At 47.9% G+C, this 20,959-nt stretch overlaps 1 protein-coding gene and 1 long non-coding RNA gene across 10 annotated transcripts in view; both read left to right on the top strand.

The window, feature by feature from the left end:
• The window catches only part of DEPDC5 (DEP domain containing 5, GATOR1 subcomplex subunit), a 50,543-nt gene extending 40,080 nt beyond the window's left edge, over window positions 1–10,463 (top strand). For 5 of the 9 annotated variants that reach the window (XM_035097580.2, XM_035097581.2, XM_035097582.2 and 2 more), the window contains 9 exons: window positions 569–646; window positions 1,773–1,905; window positions 2,527–2,635; window positions 2,815–3,039; window positions 4,022–4,191; window positions 4,471–4,642; window positions 6,849–6,909; window positions 7,419–7,501; window positions 9,222–10,463. In XM_035097580.2, the coding sequence (XP_034953471.2) occupies window positions 569–646; window positions 1,773–1,905; window positions 2,527–2,635; window positions 2,815–3,039; window positions 4,022–4,191; window positions 4,471–4,642; window positions 6,849–6,909; window positions 7,419–7,501; window positions 9,222–9,514 (1,324 nt within the window). In that variant the 3' untranslated portion in view covers window positions 9,515–10,463. The remainder of the gene's footprint in view (window positions 1–568; window positions 647–1,772; window positions 1,906–2,526; window positions 2,636–2,814; window positions 3,040–4,021; window positions 4,192–4,470; window positions 4,643–6,848; window positions 6,910–7,418; window positions 7,502–9,221) is intronic. The other 4 variants (XM_035097585.2, XM_035097586.2, XM_035097583.2 and 1 more) reach the window with 2 other exon arrangements.
• Window positions 10,464–12,216: 1,753 nt separating this feature from the next.
• On the top strand, window positions 12,217–20,035 carry LOC118076353 (uncharacterized). The gene is made up of 3 exons (XR_004691487.2): window positions 12,217–12,279; window positions 15,507–15,634; window positions 17,206–20,035. It is a non-coding gene; the product is annotated as an uncharacterized LOC118076353 (long non-coding RNA).
• Window positions 20,036–20,959: the final 924 nt, after the last annotated feature.

The following is a 20,959-nucleotide window of genomic DNA, read 5'->3' as shown; positions in this document are numbered from 1 at the left end:
AACAAACAAATCAAGTGGTGTATAAATTTTATGAAATAAATGTAATTTAAAAAAATCTCCTGGGCTGTCCCAGACTTGAGATGACACAGCTATATTGTCTAGAGTTTTGTAAAATCTGTACGGGCAGCAGAGCGACTGTACTTGAACTACAGAAGCTGGTGGATGTTTAGGCTCCTGCTTTCCAAAAGCCCTGGCATGGCCTTGAAAGGAGAACAGACTTTTGATAATGCAGAGAGACTGATGGAGAGAGACAAAGGTAGAGAAAAGAAAGTCCCTCTTCATGCAACACATAGCTAGTTAAACTACGGGACAGGAGGCAGTCAGTGAAGTTCTCAAACCTAGACTGGGTTTAAAAGTGGATTGCACAAATTCGTGGAGGCATCTTGTTGGCCAATGTGAGGAGGGGAGGACGGACTCCCCACCCCACCCCTGCTTGGCCTGATCCAGCAGGCTTTTCTTATGCTCAAAGCAGCTGGAGGGCCTTAAGTAGTTGGGGAAGGCTGCCTGAAATGAGCCAAATCGAGCTGGCGGCTAGATGTATTTATATAGATTTTTTTTAACTTTGCAGCTCTCAGCCATCCTCAGCAAGCTCCCTGACCTCATCGTCTACTTTGATAGAGATCCTTGAAGCCATGAAGCACCCCACGTAAGGGCAACTTCTCTCTCTCTCTCTCTCTCCCTCTCCCTCTCCCTCTCCCTCTCCCTCTCCCTCTCCCTCTCCCTATCTCCGCCTCTGGGGGCCTTTTGCTTGCAAAGCAGATGCTATGGCCCTGCCCCTAAAAATAAGGTTTCTAGTCCTCATGCTTTTGAATAAAGGGCCGCTGTAACTGGGAAGCAGCCTCATACAGAGTGTCGTAGGAGCGTGCCAGTCAGTAAGAAAGAGTTGGAGTTAACTCATTATTACCCAACGCACGAATTTCACAGACTTGGTTGAATGTCAGGCCTAATGAGCAGAGCAGCTCATTCCTGCTGATGAAAATCAGTTGCCAAGACTGAAAGTCCCTGCCTCCTCACAGCCCATCTAAGTCCCCCTCCTCTTCAGGGCTTTTTCCAAGCAATTGGAGACTGCACCTGCATGCATCCAACCAACCTCTCCTCTGCCCTTTTGCTGCATCTCCTGGTTCTGGGAGACAAGGTGGGAAGCAGGAGGAGGAGACACTCGTGACTCTTCGCCAGCCTGACTCATATTTGCCTCTTGCCCCCCCCCCCAGCCTCCTCTTCTGCCTCTTGATTCTGGACTGCTCTCTGTCACAGACTCCTCCAGCTCACTAAGCTCTGACACCTTTTCCCAGTCTGCTCCCTCGGATCACTCATCATTGCCCCACCACCACTCCCTGAGCCCTGAGCGTTCTTCCCTTGGTGGCTCCCCACCTGGTGCCTCCCACCACTCCTCTGCATCCGTCCGGTTCATGACACCAAGCTAGACCATTGGTTCAGCTTGCTCAGTATTCATCCACACGGACGTGGCCAAATCTTTCTCCCTGCCCTACCTAGCAATGCCATTAGGGATTGAACTTGTGCATGCAAAGCAGATGGTCTGCCACTGAGCTGTAGCCTTTCCCAGCCCAGATAGTATCCTTCTCCAGAAGAGCAGACTGCAAGTGGCAAATTTGTGTCCCCCCTCTGTCGTCTAGCTGTCTCCCTCACAAGGAGGGTTGCAGGAAACCTGGCATGGCTACACCTGCATGCCCCATCCAGTCAAGGGCTGGAGAGGGAAACAATTTTATCCCTGCCTGTATTAACACGCCGTACCTTCTCCCGCCGGGCTTCAGCACAGGGATCCAGCTGCTGTCAGAACAGAAGGGGCTCTCTCCGTCCTGCTTCATCAGCGCGGAGGTGGTCCACTGGCTGGTGAACATGGTGGAAGGGGTGCAGACCCAGGCCATGGCCATTGATATCATGCAGGTGAGAAGAGCGTGTGCACATGCCACCTTGAACCAGCTGCAGTTGACACCTTTGCTTTACCAGGGTGCTAATGGGCATGAAAAGTGCCTCCCTTGGGCAATAGGAAAGGCAAAAGACTTCAGTGATGGGCAGAGGGGTCCCAGGCAGTGTTCAAGAGAGGAAGGCAGAGCCCCCCCCTTGCCATATTTTCAGCTCTTCACTTCACCCCATAGTGCTGAATGCGTGCATAAACACCCATTCAAGTCATAGGGGGGTGAAATAACAAGGTGCAGTTGAGAGGACCCCTACTGGGATGGTGGGTGAGCCTGCCCCCCCAGGCCCTGGAGACGACGCGCCCTCCTGCCTGCCCTGGAGACCATAGAATCATAGAATCGTATAGTTGGAAGAGACCACAAGGGCCATCCAGTCCAACCCCCTGCCGAGCAGGAAACACCATCAAAGCATTCTTGACATATGCCCGTCAAGCCTCTGCTTAAAGACCTCCAAAGAAGGAGACTCCACCACACTCCTTGGTAGCAAATTCCACTGCCGAACAGCTCTTACTGTTAGGAAGTTCTTCCTAATGTTTAATGTTTCTTCCTAAGTTCTTCCTAATGACCCTAACCCTGCTTCTGTCTGCAGAAAATGCTGGACGAGCAGCTCATCACCCATGCCTCAGGAGAGGCCCTTCGCACCTTCATCTATGGGTTTTACTTCTACAAGATCATGGAAGACAAGGAGCAGGAGCGAGGTCAGGCTGTGTGTGGCGAAAGGCAACTTGCACCTCTTGTGGAGGCTTGGGGGGGTGTTAGAGGGGCGGGGGCGGCTTCCTCAGGGATGCTGGTCTTGCAGTGGTAGCTCTGGCCATCCTGCAAAGCTGACGCAACACGCCATTTCACAGGGGCCTCTCCTTTTCTTCTCTTCCTGCAGTGGGAATCCAGCAGCCAGCCATGTGGCACACGGCCGCTAAGGACGACTTCTCTGCCTTCCAACGGAAGTGGTTCGAGGTGGCCTTTGTGGCCGAGGAGCTCCTCCACTCTGAGATCCCAGCTTTCCTTCTGCCTTGGCTACCCAGCCGCCCGGCCTCCTACGCCAGCAGGCACAGCTCCTTCAGCCGCAGCTTTGGAGGACGGAGCCAGGCAGCTGCGCTGTTAGGTGACTGGGGCAAAATGGGTTAGCGGGATGATGGCTGCAGGTGGCCAGGGGAGATTTGAGCCCTTGCGGCCATCAGAAACACCACAGAGTTCATGCTGTGTGCATAAGAGGAAGAGAGGGTTTAAACCAGACACTGCCAAGCGGCCAACTTCCAGGTGCTGGTTGGAGGCAGTAGTCCAGAACATCTCAAGGGCAGCAGGATCATTGTAGGGCTGGGTAATCTAAATCTAATTACAGTATACTACTTTAACAAGCTTTCACGGGGCTGAGAAGCTGGAATTTTAGATGGTCAAATACAATCTTCCTCAACCTGTTTTGAGACTACAGTTCCCATCATCCCTGACCACTGGTCCTGCTAGCTAGGGATCATGGGAGTTGTAGGCCAAAAACATCTGGAGGGTCGTGGTTGAGGAAGCCTGGTCAAATATATCCTGTGGCCTCACTATTCAAGACCTCCAACAAACAGAGATAAGAATTAATCTCCGATTCGGGCAGGCCGTGAAATATGACTTAACTGTTCATCTTGCTGCCATATAATATTGGGTGTAGTTCATCTCCAATGTTCTGATCCCCCCCCCATAAAAATTGAATTAAAAGGAGGGGGCTAGAAATGTAGGGTTGGAAGGTACCCGCAAGGATCCTCTAGTCCAAAAGCTAAAAAATTGCTGACTGATGGCCATCCAACCTTCATCTGAAAACCCTCAGCGAAGGAGAGCCTACCTTGTGCTGTGGGGGTCCAGTCCACTGTTGGCAAAGGCTGGTTAAAACAGCTGCCCCTAAAACCAGCAGCCCCCACTGAGCATACATAGGAATCTGCCTTATGTACTGAGTCAGGCCCACTGCTGAGACCCTTCTGTATTGTTTACTCAGAGATAAGTCCTGTTCAGCAAAGGTTACTTGTGCCTTTCGTTAGAAGCTTCCTCCTTGTAGTTCCCCCACTCTTAACGGCTTCCTGCTGTTCTGGTTCCCTGACCCACGGCAGCTGCTACAGTGCCAGAACAGCGGACGGTGACGCTGGACGTGGACATCAACAACCGCACGGACCGCCTGGAGTGGTGCAGCTGCTATTACCACGGCAATTTCTCCCTCAACGCCGCCTTCGAGATCAAGCTGCACTGGATGGCTGTGACGGCGGCCGTTCTCTTTGAGATGGTGAGAGGGGGTTGGGCAGGAACGTTCCTTGCTGGGAACTGGCAATAGAGAGTCGAAGGGTAGGCCAGTTTCTTTGGTGTGAGGAAATAACAGCACTTCTGTAGTTACGCCTAGGATTGTAGAGTCATCTAGGTTTCCATTGTCCTGCTGAAGAATTTGGTGTAAACCACAAGTTTGCTGTGTTGCTGTGCCCTCATATGGGCCCTGGCAAGTGGCTTCTCTGGGCCTTTCTACCTCTCTCCCTCTCCCTCAGTGTGGCTCTGCTCCTTTTCCTCCCAGGTCCAAGGTTGGCATCGCAAAGCCACTTCCTGTGGGTTTCTGCTGGTCCCTGTCCTCGAAGGCCCATTTGCGCTGCCCAGTTACTTATACGGAGACCCCCTTCGAGCCCAGCTCTTTATCCCTCTCAACATTAGCTGCCTGCTGAAGGAGGGCACCGAGCACCTCTTTGATGGTAAGGAAGAGAGGGAGGCGGTGGCAACTTGGTGACTCAGGTGAGGGTGGAAGTTCTGCCCTGTCCCCCGGCATAAAGCCAAGCAGTGTCGCTCTTGGCTCTGGTTTGGTCCTGTGGAATCTGAAGTTGGATGCATGGGAAATTTCAGTCTTGTGGAACACTCTGCCGATAGAGATTCACTGGGTGCCTTCTGTTCCAACTTTGACATGCCTGCTGAAAACTCTTCTACAGCGGTACCTCGGGTTACAGATGCTTCAGGTTACAGACTCTGCTAACCCAGAAATAGTACCTTGGGTTAAGAAATTTGCTTCAGAATGAGAACAGAAATCGCGCGGCGGCAGCGGGAGGCCCCATTAGCTAAAGTGGTACCTCAGGTTAAGAACGGACCTCCAGAACGAATTAAGTACTTAACCCGAGGTACTACTGTATTCTGCCAGGCCAATGCTGAAAATTAAGAGTTCGCACTTCTGTGGTGTCTGTCTTAACTTTTTCATGTCGGGTTTTATGCCTGTATTGCTGTAAACTGCTTTGATTTATTTTTTTGACCCAGCAGTATACAAATGTTTTTTTTACAAATAAATCATAATAATTAAATTTGGAAAGGTGTTGTTTGCACCTGCTGGTGACAGGAGGAGATTCCCTTTGCTCAGTTTCAAAACTCTGCTCACTGTGGCGCTTGGATTTGGGCAAGGAGGCAGTCAGTACTCCTGCATTCCTCATTTTCAGTCTCTCCCTCCTTCCTGCCCTGTCTCAGATTGGCATGGGAGACACTCACTTAAATTATTGTGTGTTTCCTAATTTTCCCAAAAATTTCCCTGATAAGTCACCCATAGATCCTCCTCCAGTTTTAGTTTTAGTTCCTGCCTTCTCCAAAAACTGATGGGTTTCCTCCTCCTCCTCTTGTCATCTGGTGTATACTCTGCGGGGTTTTTTGAAGGTGCTGTATTTTTTCCCCTCCTGGTCTAAAAATATGAGCTCCTGTGCCTCTTGCACCCAGGACACGGCTCTCTGGCTTGTAGGATCTGAGAGGATGATCTGCCTCCAGATCTGCCTCTTGCTCACCTGACTGGAAGGAAGCCTAGGGCAGCAACTCATACAGAGCTGCAGCAGGTGCACTCACTCATTCTGCATCTGGTGTGACTGATGCCATTTCAGTAGAGACAGAATCTCCTTTTGGACTACACCTCCCATCAATCCCCAGCATCATAATGCTGTCTGGGGGTGATGGCAGTAGTCCAAAACTTATAGAAAACACAAGGTTGGTGAAGACTGGAATTTGGCAGCTTTCAACACTCGAAGGGGAGTGGGGCGCTGTAGTCTCCCAAGAACCACAAATGCATTTCTTTGTTCTAGCAATGACCGTGTTAAAGCAGTGTCCACCTTGCCATTTGAGACTTCATGATGAATGTCCTGCCAGGTGGTCACGTCCCTCATTCCACCACCCCCGCCTGCCTCCCCACACCCAATATGGAATGATCCAGACTTCTGCTGTGCAATTGCTTCCACTGTTACCATAGTTACCTCCCTCCCACCCCAAATATTTCAGACTTAAGGTGCTTTCTGGGAACATGAAAGGAAGGGAACAGCCAGTGGCTTTTCCCTGTCCGGTGATGAGCCAAAAGGCAGGAGGGGCTTCCTCATTGCAAACAAGAGGCAAAGATTCCCCCAAAAGGGGAATGCCCAGTTACGAAAGCTAATCTGCTTCATTTGTCTGTCTCCAACCTGAGTCTTCCCAGCTCTTGGAACTAGAACAGGCATCCCCAAACTGCGGCCCTCCAGATGTTTTGGCCTACAACTCCCATGATCCCTAGCTAACAGAACCAGTGGTCGGGGAAGGTGGGAATTGTAGTCCAAAACATCTGGAGGGCCGAAGTTTGGGGATGCCTGAACTAGAACCTCTAAATATGGCATAGTGGACCAATGGAGGTTCCATCCTTTTCCTCCCTCCACCCAGTATTAATACTGTCTTCCCTGAGAGTAGCAGCATCTCTGGCAGAGAAGGAGAGGGGTCTTTCCTACCCACCCCTGCTGCTTTCTGACATGAGTTCCAGCACTGAGCTATGGCTCTCCCACATGCATGTGTTTTAAGGAAGGAGGGCTGGTGTAACAACCTGGCCCTCCTCCCTACACATCCAGACGTCTTTAGGTACAATCTGATCCTATCCTTCTAGCAGAGTTGGAAAGTCACCCAATTGTTCTCTTCCAGGCTTTGAGCCAGAGACCTACTGGGACCGCATGCATCTCCTTCAGGAGGTGATCGCACACAGGTAAGCCTAGAAGGCAGGCAGGGTGAGGAGCGGCTGTTTAACCCTTGAGCCACAAGGACAATCACTTGTTGGGGGGGGGGGGAGTGAGTGATCAGGGATGGGGAAATGAGATCAATCAGGTTTTCTGCAGGAGTCTTCGCTTTTATACAACCTTCTGCTGTCTGGTTCCTGCTCAGTGCAGAATGCAGTCATTCCTCTTGTCACTTTGGAGCACAGGAAGAAGCTGCCTTTCTCTTTGTCAGACCACTGTGTCTATGCTCTCTACCCCTGATCTACTGCCCTTGCCCCTATCCTAGGAGGCTGCCTTGTCCTCCATTGGCCCATCTAGCTAAGCACTGCTCCCACTGAGTGGCAGGACTGGCTCTCCAGGGTTTTAGGAAAAGGAGTCTTTCCCCAGCCCTACCTGAAGATGCTGCTGGGGACTGAGTTTGGGACCCTTCTGCAGGAAAAGGTACAGCCCTTCTGCGATTCCTTTCTCATTTCCTTCTGCAATGTTTTCTTCTCTCTAGGTTTGGGTTTGTGCAAGATAAATATTCTGCCTCTGCATTCAACTTCCCTTCAGAGAACAAACCCCAGTACATTCATGTCACAGGTGAATACTCCCTTTTTCCCCCCTTCTCCTTCTGAGGTTCTTATCCTCAAGACACAAAGCGTCCTGTGAGCAGCTGGCCTTGTATAAAACCACCAGCCATCCAGCAGAAAAATATGCTGAATGAGGAGATGAGTCAGCAAAAGGCCCCTAGCAAGCGATAACTGCTTTATCATTGAAGGCAAAGCTTTGCAGCAGAGTAGTGGGCTAGGTCAGGGGTGGGCACAGTGCTTTTTTAAAAGGAGGTACTCAAGGGTACGCAGTACTAGCACCTCTCTTTTTTTGTTTAAAATGTGACACTTACTGTAACAACTTCATGGTGAGTACCAGCACCTATTTTTCTAGGGAAAAAGCACTGGGTGGGCAGAAAGGAGATTGGCCAAGGGGAGGGGGTACCAATCTGATTTGCAAGAGACTAGCAAGGGGTGCAGTCTCCCAAAGCTGCAGCAACAACAAAACAGTTTCTCATACCAAGACTAGGCTTCTGGAATAAAGAATGCTTCTAAGTAGCCAAGATTGGACTTTTGACATCAATTCAATCCTGTTTCTGAAAACCAGTTCCAAGGCTCAGAATGTGCTCAGAGGTACCGTTTTCTTCCATTCTAACTGTGTCTTTTGCCCTTGGCTCCAATTGGTCAGGGACTGGTTGGTAAGTGGGCTGTAGGGGAATCCCATAACACCCAAGTGCCTTGGCCAATTGAGTCCCCCACAGCCCGCCTACCAACCAGTCACCAAAGAGAGAAAATGAGTAAGTTGCTAGAGAGGACCCTGGAAGGCAGCTGGCAGGGGCTCTGTCCTTCTCCAGAGGGGAGTGAGCTTAGGGAGAGGTTTGCCTTGCCCTGAGGCCCCCACCCACCGGCTTTCCTTCGCCCAATGGCACAAGCTCTTTCTCAAAGTTCTGGCAGCAGGATTGTGTCGCTGGACCTGATTTGCTCCTCAGCTGGAAGGGCCTATACCAGTGGGGGGAGGGAAAAGCAGCCTCAGCCCTGTACACCTGAAGGAGTATCTCTATCACTGTCATTCAGCCCAGACAGAGAACCAGCCCTGTGGGCCTTCTGGTGGTTCCCTCAATGCAAGAAGTAAAGTTATAGGGAATCAAACAGAGGGCCTTATTAGTGGTGGTGCCCATTCTGTGGAACGCCCTCCCATCAGTTGTCAAGGAGATAAGTAACTATATAACCTTCAGAAGACAGCCCTGTATAGGGTAGGCAGCCCAGTATAGGGAAGTTGTTTAAAATAATAATAATAATAATAATAATAATAATAATAATATTCAAAACAAGAAATATTAATATACTTCAAGGGTAGCCCAGGGAGGGGTGTGGCGGCTCGGGGGGAGTTCAGAGTCCCTGATAGTGAGGCCTAAAGTTTTTGACTAGCCTTTCTGTCTTAAGTAATAAAAAATATTTTTAAAATGTGATCACCAACCCACCCTCTTTGAGCAAGCTTGTGGCAATAAGGTTGATTGAGAAGAGATGTTTTGCAAGAGCTGTACTGCTAGCTCATGCTGGAGCTGTTTGCAAAAACCTAGCTCCTCAGCAAAGCAGGTTTTACAAAGGAGGCAAGCTCTCATTTTAAGAACAGAACTAGCAGGCATGCTAACTCTGCTGTAAGTTGACCAGGCTCGCAGTATGCATCATACGCTGACCTGTATCCATTACTAACCTAACTGCAATATGAGATTGTTGCTGCTTTTTTAAAAAACGGGGTCCTCTCGTTTCAGGGACGGTGTTCCTTCAGCTGCCGTACTCCAAGCGGAAGTTCTCTGGGCAGCAGCGACGGCGGCGCAACTCCACCAGCTCCACCAACCAGAATGTCTTCTGCGAGGAGCGTGTCGGCTATAACTGGGCCTACAACACCATGCTGACCAAAACGTGGCGGTCCAGTGCAACAGGGGACGAGAAGTTTGCTGACCGGCTGCTGAAGGACTTCACCGACTTCTGCTGGAACAAGGACAACCGGCTGGTCTCCTTCTGGACAGGCTGTCTGGAGAAGATGCACGCCAGCGCCCCTTGAAGAACCCCCACAAGCCACAGAAGTCAAATGTAGCTGAAGTTAGCTGTCCTGCAAAAATGGGTGCAAAGAGAATCTTGAGAAATCCTGGGCAGGCTCCTGGGAGCAAGGTCTCAGGAAGCCACAAATGGGCACATTTCACAGATGCAAATGGATAAGTCTTAATATGGGAAGGCGACTTCCCGCCCAAATGGAGGACAGCCTGATGGGCATCAGACAGCAGTGGAAGAAGACCAGAAGCTTTTTCAGAAAAACTAACTTTTTCATCTTTTGAAAATGCTCATTGGGAGATTTTGTGCATATGTAAAAAGTTGTACAATATTTATGGAATAAAAGCACACTGTTCTCCTCCCAGGGGTGGTGTATTCATTGGCTCTTGCTGCTTGCATGTGGCTGCTGGCAGGCAGCAAAACAGAGCTGCAAATGGTTGGATCCAGTGACTAGATGATACAGTAGAAGCTGGAAAAGCACATTTAAAGGGGTATGGCAACAGCACCTCTTTAGGAACCCGGGTTTTACTGTTGCCTGGCATGCAAACTCCTCACTTATTTATCTGATGTCATTCATTGGCTAAAAACTGACTCGGGAGCAGCCATGTTTGTTCATTTCACAGAAATTGCTTAGATAATTACCTACACTTTATGCTTCATAACTGTTTATCAGGCAGAGCTAGAGACTCTCTTCTTTTTAAAAAATGAGGGCTGGTCACCCCCATTCCAGAGGGGAGGCCTAGGACCAGTGGAGAGAAATCAAAGAATTGGACCTGGGCTAAAAATAATAATAGAAAATATATAAGGATAAGAGTTATTTGACAATGGAGAAGCCTGTCTCAGAAGGTGATTGATGGGTTCTCCTTAGCTGGTAGAGGCATTTAAATAGAGGCTGGTTGGCCATTTGTCATTGTTGCTATGGCTGGATCCTGCATTATAAGACCCTGCACTGAGCAAAAAATTGGATTGGGGACCTTTCCAACATGATTCCATGAAGCTAGATAAGCAAAACTGGAGGAGAGAGTGCACCTCATCTTTCTGCGTCAGTGCATGTCCAAAAATTGAGTAGATCCATTTCCTCACATTCCCAAAACTACCTGGGACTCAGCAATTATGCATGAGTGATGATAGAGCTGCATTCTCACATCACCGAGCCTAATCCTTGCCTGACTTGTGTTACTCAGCCTTTTCCTTCAAAGTGGACAGTTGCCCTGCCATGCAGGGATGTGTGGCTGGCTTCCAAGAATCTTCTGCTCGGAAAGGTGTGTGCAGAGAGACTGGATTCCTCTCTCCTATTTATTGCTTTTAAGAAATCCCTTTTGTGGGGTAGGGAGTCGGTTCACTTCCTAATGAGGTTGAAGGTTTGGAGGGGAGAGCCTTTCTGCAAGTTCCCTCTCTACAGACAAAGGCTTTTCAAAACCACAAAAAGTGCTCCAGCCCCCATGGAGCTTTCAAAATGCAACCGGGCTACTCAAAGCGATGTGTTTTGCTCTCCAGTTGATGATGATTACATTTATAGCTCACCTTTTCCTCCAAGCAGCTCAGGGGGTACACAGACATGGTTCTCCAACTTCCCATTTTATCCTCACAACAACCCTGGGAGGTAAGCTAGGCTAAGAGTGAGTGTCTGGCCCAAGATCAAACACTGACCTACATGGCTGAGTGGGGATTCGAACCCTTGTCTCACAGTTCACAGGTCACCAACTAGCTCTGTCTGTTGACATCTGATCTGCTTTATATACCATACCATTTGACTGCAGAAAACCTCAGAGTGGTACCATGCATAGACAGGAAACACTGGGCTGCATGGGATATGTTGCCAATTGGGCCCCCACTCACTTATCCTATATAATAAAGTCCCTGTGTCTCTGCGTCCAGTATTCCCTGTGTCCCTGGGTTTGCGCTAATGCGCATGTGCCCCACGGACACAGGGACTGGACGAAGAGGCGAGACGTACACACGTGCTCTCTCTCCCCCCCCTCAACCCTCTGCCTCCTGTTCCCCTGTGGCGGCGGACCAAGATGGCGGCATTGGGCTCCGGGGCCGCCGCGGCGGGAGCCCGGTCCGGCTCCCGCCGCCGCCACGGGCTGCGGCCCTGGAGCCCGATGCCGCCATATTGGTCTGCCGCCGCCGCCTCCTGACAACCCTACCTGGCCCGTGGGAGGAGTGGCGGGGCCGTGGCCTTCCCTCCCTCTCTGCGCTCGGCCGCGGGACACGACGGGAGAGCGCTTTGTTTAATTGTGTTCCCGGCGCGCCCCGCAGCCAAGCGCAGAAAGGGAGGGAAGGCCGCGGCCCCGTCGCACCTCTAGCGCCCGTTTTCTTAACGGGCTGAATGAGACTAGTTATATATATTGTTATATGTTGCTCTCATGCATTTATGAGCATTTTGCAGTGTGTGTGTGGGAAAATCAGATAATTTCATTGTTGTGGCTTAAGTGGGGTAGTCCACTGATTATGGGGATACACAATATAGGGAATCCCCATTTATTTTGTGGCTCAGGGACATAAGCAGCTGCAGTAGGAGGAGAGGAAAGAGCATGATTAACAGCTGTGAGTGGACCCTTTTCCCAACCTTTGAAACACCAGGGAAACTCCCAACAAACATGCTGCAGCTGGAACTGGGTGCAGCTGAATGGAACACAGCTGTGGGCCGCCTGAGAAAACCATCCACCTGGGGTGGGGTGGGGGAGGCTGCCCATAAAATAGCGAGTCTTGCATGAGAGTCACTAGACGTTGGCTTTTTCCAGGCACAGCAACTCTTGTGGAGCCCTTTTGTAGGTGAGTTGAGTGTTTTCTGGACCCTGTGTGAGATCCCAGAGGCTGAGTGGGGGGAGGGTGTATCAGAAGGAAAATGGATTTTATTGTCTCATATGCATTACGGTAGTAACTTCGTACTGCATCTGAAGTGTGCATGCACATGAAAGCTTATACAATATACACAGAACAAACTTAGTTGGTCTCTGAGGTGCTACTGGACAATTTTCTAATTTTATTTATTTCGACTGCGTCAGAACAACACGGCCACCTACCTAGAATCATAGAATCATAGAATCATAGAATCATAGAGTTGGAAGAGACCACAAGGGCCATCCAGTCCAACCCCCTGCCAAGCAGGAAACACCATCAAAGCATTCCTGACAGATGGCTGTCAAGCCTCTGCTTAAAGACCTCCAAAGAAGGAGACTCCACCACACTCCTTGGCAGCAAATTCCACTGCCGAACAGCTCTTACTGTCAGGAAGTTCTTCCTAATGTTTAGGTGGAATTTTCTTTCTTGTAGTTTGAATCCGTTGCTCCGTGTCCGCTTCTCTGGAGCAGCAGAAAACAACCTTTCTCCCTCCTTTATATGACATCCTTTTATATATTTGAACATGGTTATCTGAATTTGTACTGCATGTAACTGTAATTTTGCGATGTCTTTGTTTAAGCCGCCTGTTGTCGCTTCATTCTTATTTTTTGTACACCGCTTAGAGATATTTTTAAAGGTGTTACAGAAACGAAAAGATCAATCGGCATAGATTTTCGGAGCCGAGGCCTCTGTAGCAAATAAAGAACTGGGTAGAAGTCAGCACCTTTAAAAGGACCTTCTGCTGCCCCCTTAGCTGTACCCCTAGGAGAACCCCCCCCCCAACCTCAAAGCCGCTGCCCGCTCGCCTGCCCGCCCGCCCTTGGCCTTGCAACGTGCGCTCCGACACCCCCCACCACCTTTCCGATTGCAAACGGGCTGAGCGACCCTGCCCACACGCTCGGGTCCTGCCTTGGGGCGGGGCTGGTCCTGCGTCTTTCTCGGCAAGTGCGGGGGAATGAGCCCGGCGTGCGGGGAAGGCTGCTTGCTTATAAGAGAAACGGGAGCCGCTGGTGAGTTGCCAGCCAGGAACGGGTGGAGTTATTTGTGTTTACCGGATTTATACCCCCACCTTTTCCCTTCAAGGGGCCCGGAGTGGCACACCTGATTCTCTGCCCTCTGTTCATCACCACCACAAGAGTAAACTAACTGAGAGGTCATGATTGAGAGGTGTGATTTTATATGAAAACCTCATCTTTTCCCCAATTTGGAGACTGCAATTTGCAGGTGGAATACAGAGAGGAGCTGGCTAGAGACCCTAGACACAAGGGGTCAGCAACCTTTTTCAGCCGTCCCTCAGACCATTTGGTGGGCCAGACTATATTTTGGCGGAAAAAAATGAACGAATTCCTATGCCCCACAAATAACCCAGAGATGCATTTCAATTAAAAGCACACATTCTACTCATTTAAAAACAGCAGGCAGACCCCACAAATAACCCAGAGATGCATTTTAAATGAAAGGACACATTCTATATGCATCCTATATAATAATGTCCATGTTGTCCCTGCGTCCAGATGTCCCGTGTGTCCCTGGGGTACTGCGCATGTCCCCCAGAGACACAGGGATTGGACGGAGGGACAACCAGGGACACAGGGATTGGACCCGTGCTCTCGGGACACAGGGAACAGCCAACTGCCGCTCCGCCAACCGCCGCTCCGAAGCCCAGTCTCATGCTGGAGGTGCGCGGTGAGGCGGCGGGGGAGAGAAGCGCTCCCCCCCCCCGGCAGCCTTGCCGCACACCTCCGGCATGGGACGGCGCTTCCTCGGGGAACCCGAGGAAGCCGAAGCGGCAGCGGGCGCGGAGGGAGGCCCGCTTTGGCTTGGCAGCGGCGGGAAGAAGGGGAGGAATTCCTCCCCTTTTTCCCGCCGCCGCCAAGCCAGTCCCGGAGCCGAATTGCGGCGCGGCGGGGTTTTTCGCCGTTTGCCTCCCCCTCGAGGGAAGGCAAACGGCGAAAAGCCCCCGCTGCGGACTGGCTTGGCGGTGGCGGGAAGACCCGCCACCGCCAAGCCAATCCCGGAGCCGATTTGCGGCGCGGCGGGGTTTTTCGCCGTTTGCCTCCCCCAGGGGAAGGCAAACGGCGAAAACCCCCCGCTGCGGACTGGCTTGGCGGTGGCGGGAAGACCCGTCACCGCCAAGCCAGTCCCGGAGCCGAATTGCGGCGCGGCGGGGTTTTTCGCCGTTTGCCTCCCCCTCAGGGGAAGGCAAACGGCGAAAAGCCCCCGCTGCGAACTGGCTTGGTGGTGGCGGGAAGACCCGCCACCGCCAAGCCAGTCCCGGCAGGCCGCTTCCTCTAGCGCCCGTTTTTAAACGGGCTAAAATCCACTAGTTTTAAATAAAAGGACACATTCTACTCATGTAAAAACACGCTGATTCGAAGGCGATTGGGCCGCATCCGGCCCACAGGCCTTAGGTTGCCTACCCCTGCCCTAGACTCTAGGCTAGAGAATCCTTTTAGCCATGGTAATGGTCAGTGTTATAAGAATTTTTGTAACTTTTCCTTCAGGGGGTTGTCTCATTTCTCACACCTGAGAAAGTTTTGTCCCTCCGCCCCCTTATTTCCTGATTGTACTACAGTAGTATAAAACAAACCACCTTGGTGCTGTTCCTTCCTACCAAATAATTTGTCAGAAGCTGAGATTTGAACCCAAGGCCAGAATTCTATTGCTTGCTGGTGCCTGTGCTTTTGTTCCTGTCTGGCCCTTCCTAGTACCAATTTAAAATAAAAAGGGAACCAAACAAACCACATTTTAAATTATAAAAACAGTAGTTTCAAGGGCCATGCTTCATTCAGATAATTCTGTAGGCAATTTCCGTCTTCAGAGCCACAGTCTAATTTACTAGATTTTAGTTTAAATGGTTTTTTTAAAAACTAGGCGTTCAAGCATGGTGTGAAGAAAGCAGATAGAAATAAGATTTTCTCCCTTTTTTTCACAGTGCAAGAACTTAGAATCATCTCTCTTATCTTTCTCTCTCTTGCACACATACACAGAGAAAGAGAGAACGAGAACCAGTTATGGCACTAGGACCTGGGAGACATGGGTTCAAATCCCCACTCGGCCATGAAACTCACTGGTTAACCTTGGGGCAGTCATTCTCAGCCTGACATGCCTACCTCACAGGGTTGTTGCGGAGATTAATGGTTCCTTGTTCCCCACAGAAGAGGCCACGCATGGACCAAAAAGGTGAAGTGGTTCACAGCCCTGCTGAAGTGGAACCAAGAGCCATCAAGCAGGAAAGCTTTTCAAGCTCTCCGGCAACCCCCTTGGGGCCTGGCAAGACTGGCAGGTACTTGGGGGGGAGGGTCCCTCCTCACAGCATCTGCATCCCTGCGAGAATCAGTTTGCCAATTTATGGAGGCAGGAATAAGACTCAACTTTTCTTTTGCAGAGAGTACAACTGGGGAACTGGAAATTGCCTAGCCTAGGCCAAAGAGAGGGTATACTCCTAAGCTTCTGAGAATGTTTTTTTTTTTTTACTTTGTAAAAAAATGTATACACCACTTAATGTTTTTTTAAATGGTTTACAAAGAGAATAAGACACTAAAATAATCAGTAAAAGTAACTCTTTAAAAGCAACAATCAAAAGATGTGCTGTTGAGGTGTCTTTATATACAGTACTGTGTTTTTTTGTCCACCTTACAGATATTTTATATGGAAGTGTGGTTTATAAGTATTCAGATAACCAGCTGGATGGGGGGGGGGATTGCTCCAATGCAGGTTGTACCAGGATGCCTCCAGGTCCGTCAGGTCAGAGAAAGTCTTAGAATCATAGAGTTGGAAGAGACCACAAGGGCCATCCAGTCCAACCCCCTGCCAAGCAGGAAACACCATCAAAGCATTCTTGACATATGCCTGTCAAGCCTCTGCTTAAAGACCTCCAAAGAAGGAGACTCCACCACACTCCTTGGTAGCAAATTCCACTGCTGAACAGCTCTTACTGTCAGGAAGTTCTTGCTAATGTTTAGGTGGGATCTTCTTTCTTGGAAGGAGGCTTGCGCCACTCATCCAGGCGGTGGGGGTGCTGCTCCTTCTCCAAAGGGCTTTCTGTCCATGTTCTACCTGACGGCACTCTTCTTCTTCTTCATCTTGGAATGTGGCCCTCTCAGCGGCCATTAGCAGAGCAGGAATGCTTTTAAGGACATCAATAATGAATGTGCTAACTCTGTGCACTCTGGGCTGCTGCTGCTGCTTTATTGCGGCTCTGGCATCTCCTTTTGCCATGTTGGCTGGTGGAAAACGAGGAAAGTTGGCTGCGCTGGGTAGCTTAGGGCAGTTGCCTCCCACGCTGGGGGCTCACAGGAAGGGCCACTCCCTATGTCTGGATCACGAAGAACAGGCAAGTAGGTGGCAAGGGAGCCCGCTGTCAGTGCCCCATTTCCTTGGGGGTAACAGCAGCACCGAGGATTGGCACGTGGCACGCAGCCCAGGTGAATCTGGTGGATCACACAGATCCAGCCCCTCCAGGAGTTCAGAGCCCGCCAACTTCACAAGGCGGTTGCCATCTTGCAAAGTGGCCCGTAAGTCAAGCAACGAGGGGCGGCATTTCTCAAGTTTTAAAAGAACAAAGCTTGAGGCTGTTGTGAGTGCTAAGCTACGGGCCCGCTGTACAATTTCGTGGGGACGAGTTATCTGTGGAAGGGGTGCCCCTAAGATAGCATAGGAAATGAGAAAAGGGGGAGCAGATTTCATCACGCAGGGTATAGTCTAAACTCTGGAATTGGGTCCTCGAAGAAGTGATGGCCATCAACTTGGATGGCTTTAGAAGAGGGTTGGAGAAATTAATGGCAAGGCTCTTCTGATGGCCTTTGAACATGCTTGCATACTTACCTTCCCCATTTTCTCATCCTTTTCTTCTAGAAAGTGAAAAGAAAAGGGCGGTGATGGAGGGGAGATCTTACTTTTTAAGAAGCCTTCCACTGATCCTTTCCTGCCTCTCCTTGTGCTGGATCCAAAACATACCAGTACTATGTCCTGCAGTTGCGAAGACCCACATTCGTCATCCGTTGCATCTGTGGAAAACAGTGCCAGGGAACTCTTTTCAGGTGGTTCATAGTCTAAACAGAACCACTTTTGACATCGGGGTCTGCTAAGGACTCCAAGATTTCTTGTAACTATTTTGCAAAGGAAGGCTTCAACCGTTTGATAAGCTGTCAAGTTTCAGAGCTCATTGATGGGAATCTGCTTAGCTGCCTTCAGAGGTTCCACCTGGACAGAGGTGTATTCCAAGCCTCACAGGAGGAGAGCAAGACCAACATACATGGCTTTCTTTAAGAATTTTTGGAACTGTAGGTTCCAGATTGTAGCTGTAAGAGTAAACTACAGTTCCCAGGATTCCCTGGGGGAAATAATGTAATTTCAGTGTATGGTGTGCCCAGCAGCTAGCACGCCCCAAGCCACTCTGCGCTCTTTCCTGTTGTGGAACTTCTGTTGTGAGCTGAAATAATGGAAATTGTGTCTCTTTGGAGGCAAGAGAGAGGAAGGGGCATTTGACACATGCCAGAGACCATAGAAATGTAAGATTGTTATATGGCCTTTGCAGTAATTTTATCAAATTGTTTACTTTTTAAGCAGCATTCCAGATCACAAGGTCCATTGAGGGTTTTATTTGCTTAACTCAAATGTGAGGCCCTCCAGATGTTCTGGGCTACATCTTGAATCATCCTGGATTGCTGGCCTTGCTGGTTTGGGCTGATGGGACAGCAACATCTGGAGGGCCAGCAGTTTCATCTTAACTGTTTCTCTTTTATTTTATTTTATTTTGTAATTTTCAGTTATATACATTTCAATAGTTTTACAGTCATTTAAACGTTTCAAGACTTCCTTCTTCGTCTTTCTGGGGTCCCTTAAAATTATGTTTATATTTCTTGCATATTCTAAATTAACTTTTTTATTCACCTACTTTAATTATATACTTTTTTTTTAAAAAAAAGCTCAACAATACAAAAAAAACCACACACAAATTGGGTACATAAGACATGACTAGACTAACATATAATTACTTAGCACGACCTTGCATAACCTAACACAACACCCTCCACCCACCTTGACTCCCCTCCCCTCCATCCCAATTTCTATTGTAAATTATATTGAGTATTTGCATTGCATTTCCTTTCTAAATTTTCTGATATATCCTTTTGAACATCATTCTTCTTATAAGCTGCTTATAACTCTATTACCTTAATCTATGCATCTCAACATGCTTTTTTGTGAACAGTGTTTTTCCATATGTTGTTCAAAACATTCCCATTCTAACCTTAATCTTTGGTTTGATTGTAGCCTTATGGCTGCTGTTAATTTTGCTAATTGTATGTAATCGCTCATTTTGCATAGCCACTCCTCTTTTGAGGGGATTTCTTTACTTTTCCATTTACTTGCTAATACCGTTCTAGCTGCTGCCGTGGCATACAAGAAGATTGTTTTCCTATCCTTTGGAATATCTTTCCCTAGTAGGCCCAATAGATAAGCCTCTGGGTTCTAGAGGTTCTTATTATCTTTATTTCCTCATGTACTGTATCCCAAAGGAGTTTTACCTTTTTGCATCTCCACCAGGCATGATACATTGTCCCCTCCATTTTTTCACATTTCCAATACAGGTTAGATTTAAATTTATAAATTTTAGCCAATTTGGATGGTGTTAGATACCATCTATAGAGCATTTTCATATCATTCTCCCTAATCATATAGCATGCTGTGAACTTTATTTCCATGCACCAGTATTTCCCACTGTTCCATGTATATTGTTCGTCTGATATCTTAGCCCGTTTGATCAAGCATTCTTTTACCTGTTCGTCCTTCATGTCCCATTCCTTCATGTCCATTCATATACTGTACTTTGGATAGTAGGTTTTTTTGTTATTTAATAATACAAAATACAAATACAAAACAATTATATTTAATAATATAACTGTGATTCTTCTTCACTGAATCCTTTAAGTCCTGCTCAAATGCACTTTTTAATTGGTGATATTACAGCCAGCCAGATAACCGATGTTTTAATTTCTTCCTATGGCTTCAGTTTTATTTGCCCTTGTTAAACCCCTAAGAGTGGCTTATAGATTGGCCATTTGTTATCCATATTCAATTTTTTTAACTGCAAGGGCCTCTGGTGGAGATAACCACCAGGGGGTCTTAGGTTCTAATATTGGCTGGTATTTACTCCAAACGTTACGTTTTCCTAAAAATGATTGTTGAATCCACTATGTACTTTTATTGTGACCAAGATAAGCGTGTCAACCGTACCTGTTGTTAAAGCTTTCTAAGTCTAATCTCTAAATTCAATTAGTAAAATTATCACATTCGAAATTCAGAATTAAATTCCCTTTGAGAGATCTGGAAGAATCTAAAATATTAACACATTTACTTTAAGTTCTATGTAAAGAAGTTCGCTTGAGAAAAGAAAAGAATCACTCTAATTAGTTTAATTCTGTACACTTATGAAACTGAAGGTTATTGCAATAATCCTGTCATATCCTTATCTGTTTACAATTTATTTGTAAAATATTCATTAACCATTTCCATTCTTTTTTAAAAAGTTACATTGATTTCTTATTTTTCTGGTAATTTTCACAATCTTAACTGTTTCTCAATGGGATATTGCCTCCTGCATTGAGTTATAAAGGAATAATTACAAATAAAATTTCTTTGAAAATGGCTGCCTCTCTTTGCATGGGTGGTATTGTGGTTGCTGTTGTTGGTTGGGATCTGAGCCTGGGTGTCTTTTGTACTAAGCTCTGGATTATTATTATTTTGCCCTTTCCCTTCCCTTAATTTTTTAAAACTTCGCTAGGACTAGCCTTGGGTGCCTTGTAAAATATATTGCTGAGACACACACGCGCCTTAATTTGCCCAGAGATGCCTACACATAGAAAATAGTCACTGCAAATTTTTATGCAAAGGTGTTGTTGTTTTTTAATTACCCTCCTTTCAAACCTATAATTGGAGACACAGAGAATTCATGCAAATTTTCTTAAGGACATATGTAGCAGGGAAAACATGAATGAAACAGTATTCAACCTGCTTAAAAATTTTTTAGGGGGTGCAATTTTAATGGAAACCTAATTCTCATTCTCCAAAAGCGGGGGTCCTTTGAAATTTGTACTCTGGATTTAGGTCTCCAACAACCGTGTGTACAAAAGGTATATGTTAGAGGAAATGACATACAAAAATGCATTTTATTACAGCAGATCATTTGCAACAACAAAAAAGTATACAGTATTAGGCAAAATGCCCCCCAAAATGCTGACAAATTTTTGTGAGGACTTGAAAATGATAATTGCAAACTATTTTGCAGTGTATTTCTCCAAAAAAGGTGTACAATACAGTAATGCATGCCTGTATGTGATTGTACTAATATATGGATTATTTTAGTGGAAATTGTGAATTTGAGGATTTGAGCAAAAATTGTAAACTGATGTGGAGGATTGGGAAAATGGGAAAGGGGGGGAACCCCAAAAGGGGCTGATTCCTCTCATTCCTCCTTAACCCATCCTCTAGCAAAAAAAGAACTGGGGGTGGAGGACAGCCCTTCCAAAAGACAACCCCTATAATGACGATATACAAGAACGTGCAGACTTGGTCCCACCAGAGAGCTGATGTTGCACACATAGTCCTG

This window comes from Zootoca vivipara, chromosome 17, assembly GCF_963506605.1.
Source record: "Zootoca vivipara chromosome 17, rZooViv1.1, whole genome shotgun sequence".
In the NCBI taxonomy this organism is placed as follows: domain Eukaryota; kingdom Metazoa; phylum Chordata; class Lepidosauria; order Squamata; family Lacertidae; genus Zootoca; species Zootoca vivipara.
The sequence above is the reverse complement of the archived record's forward strand: the minus strand, read 5'-3'. Positions and strand labels throughout refer to the sequence as shown.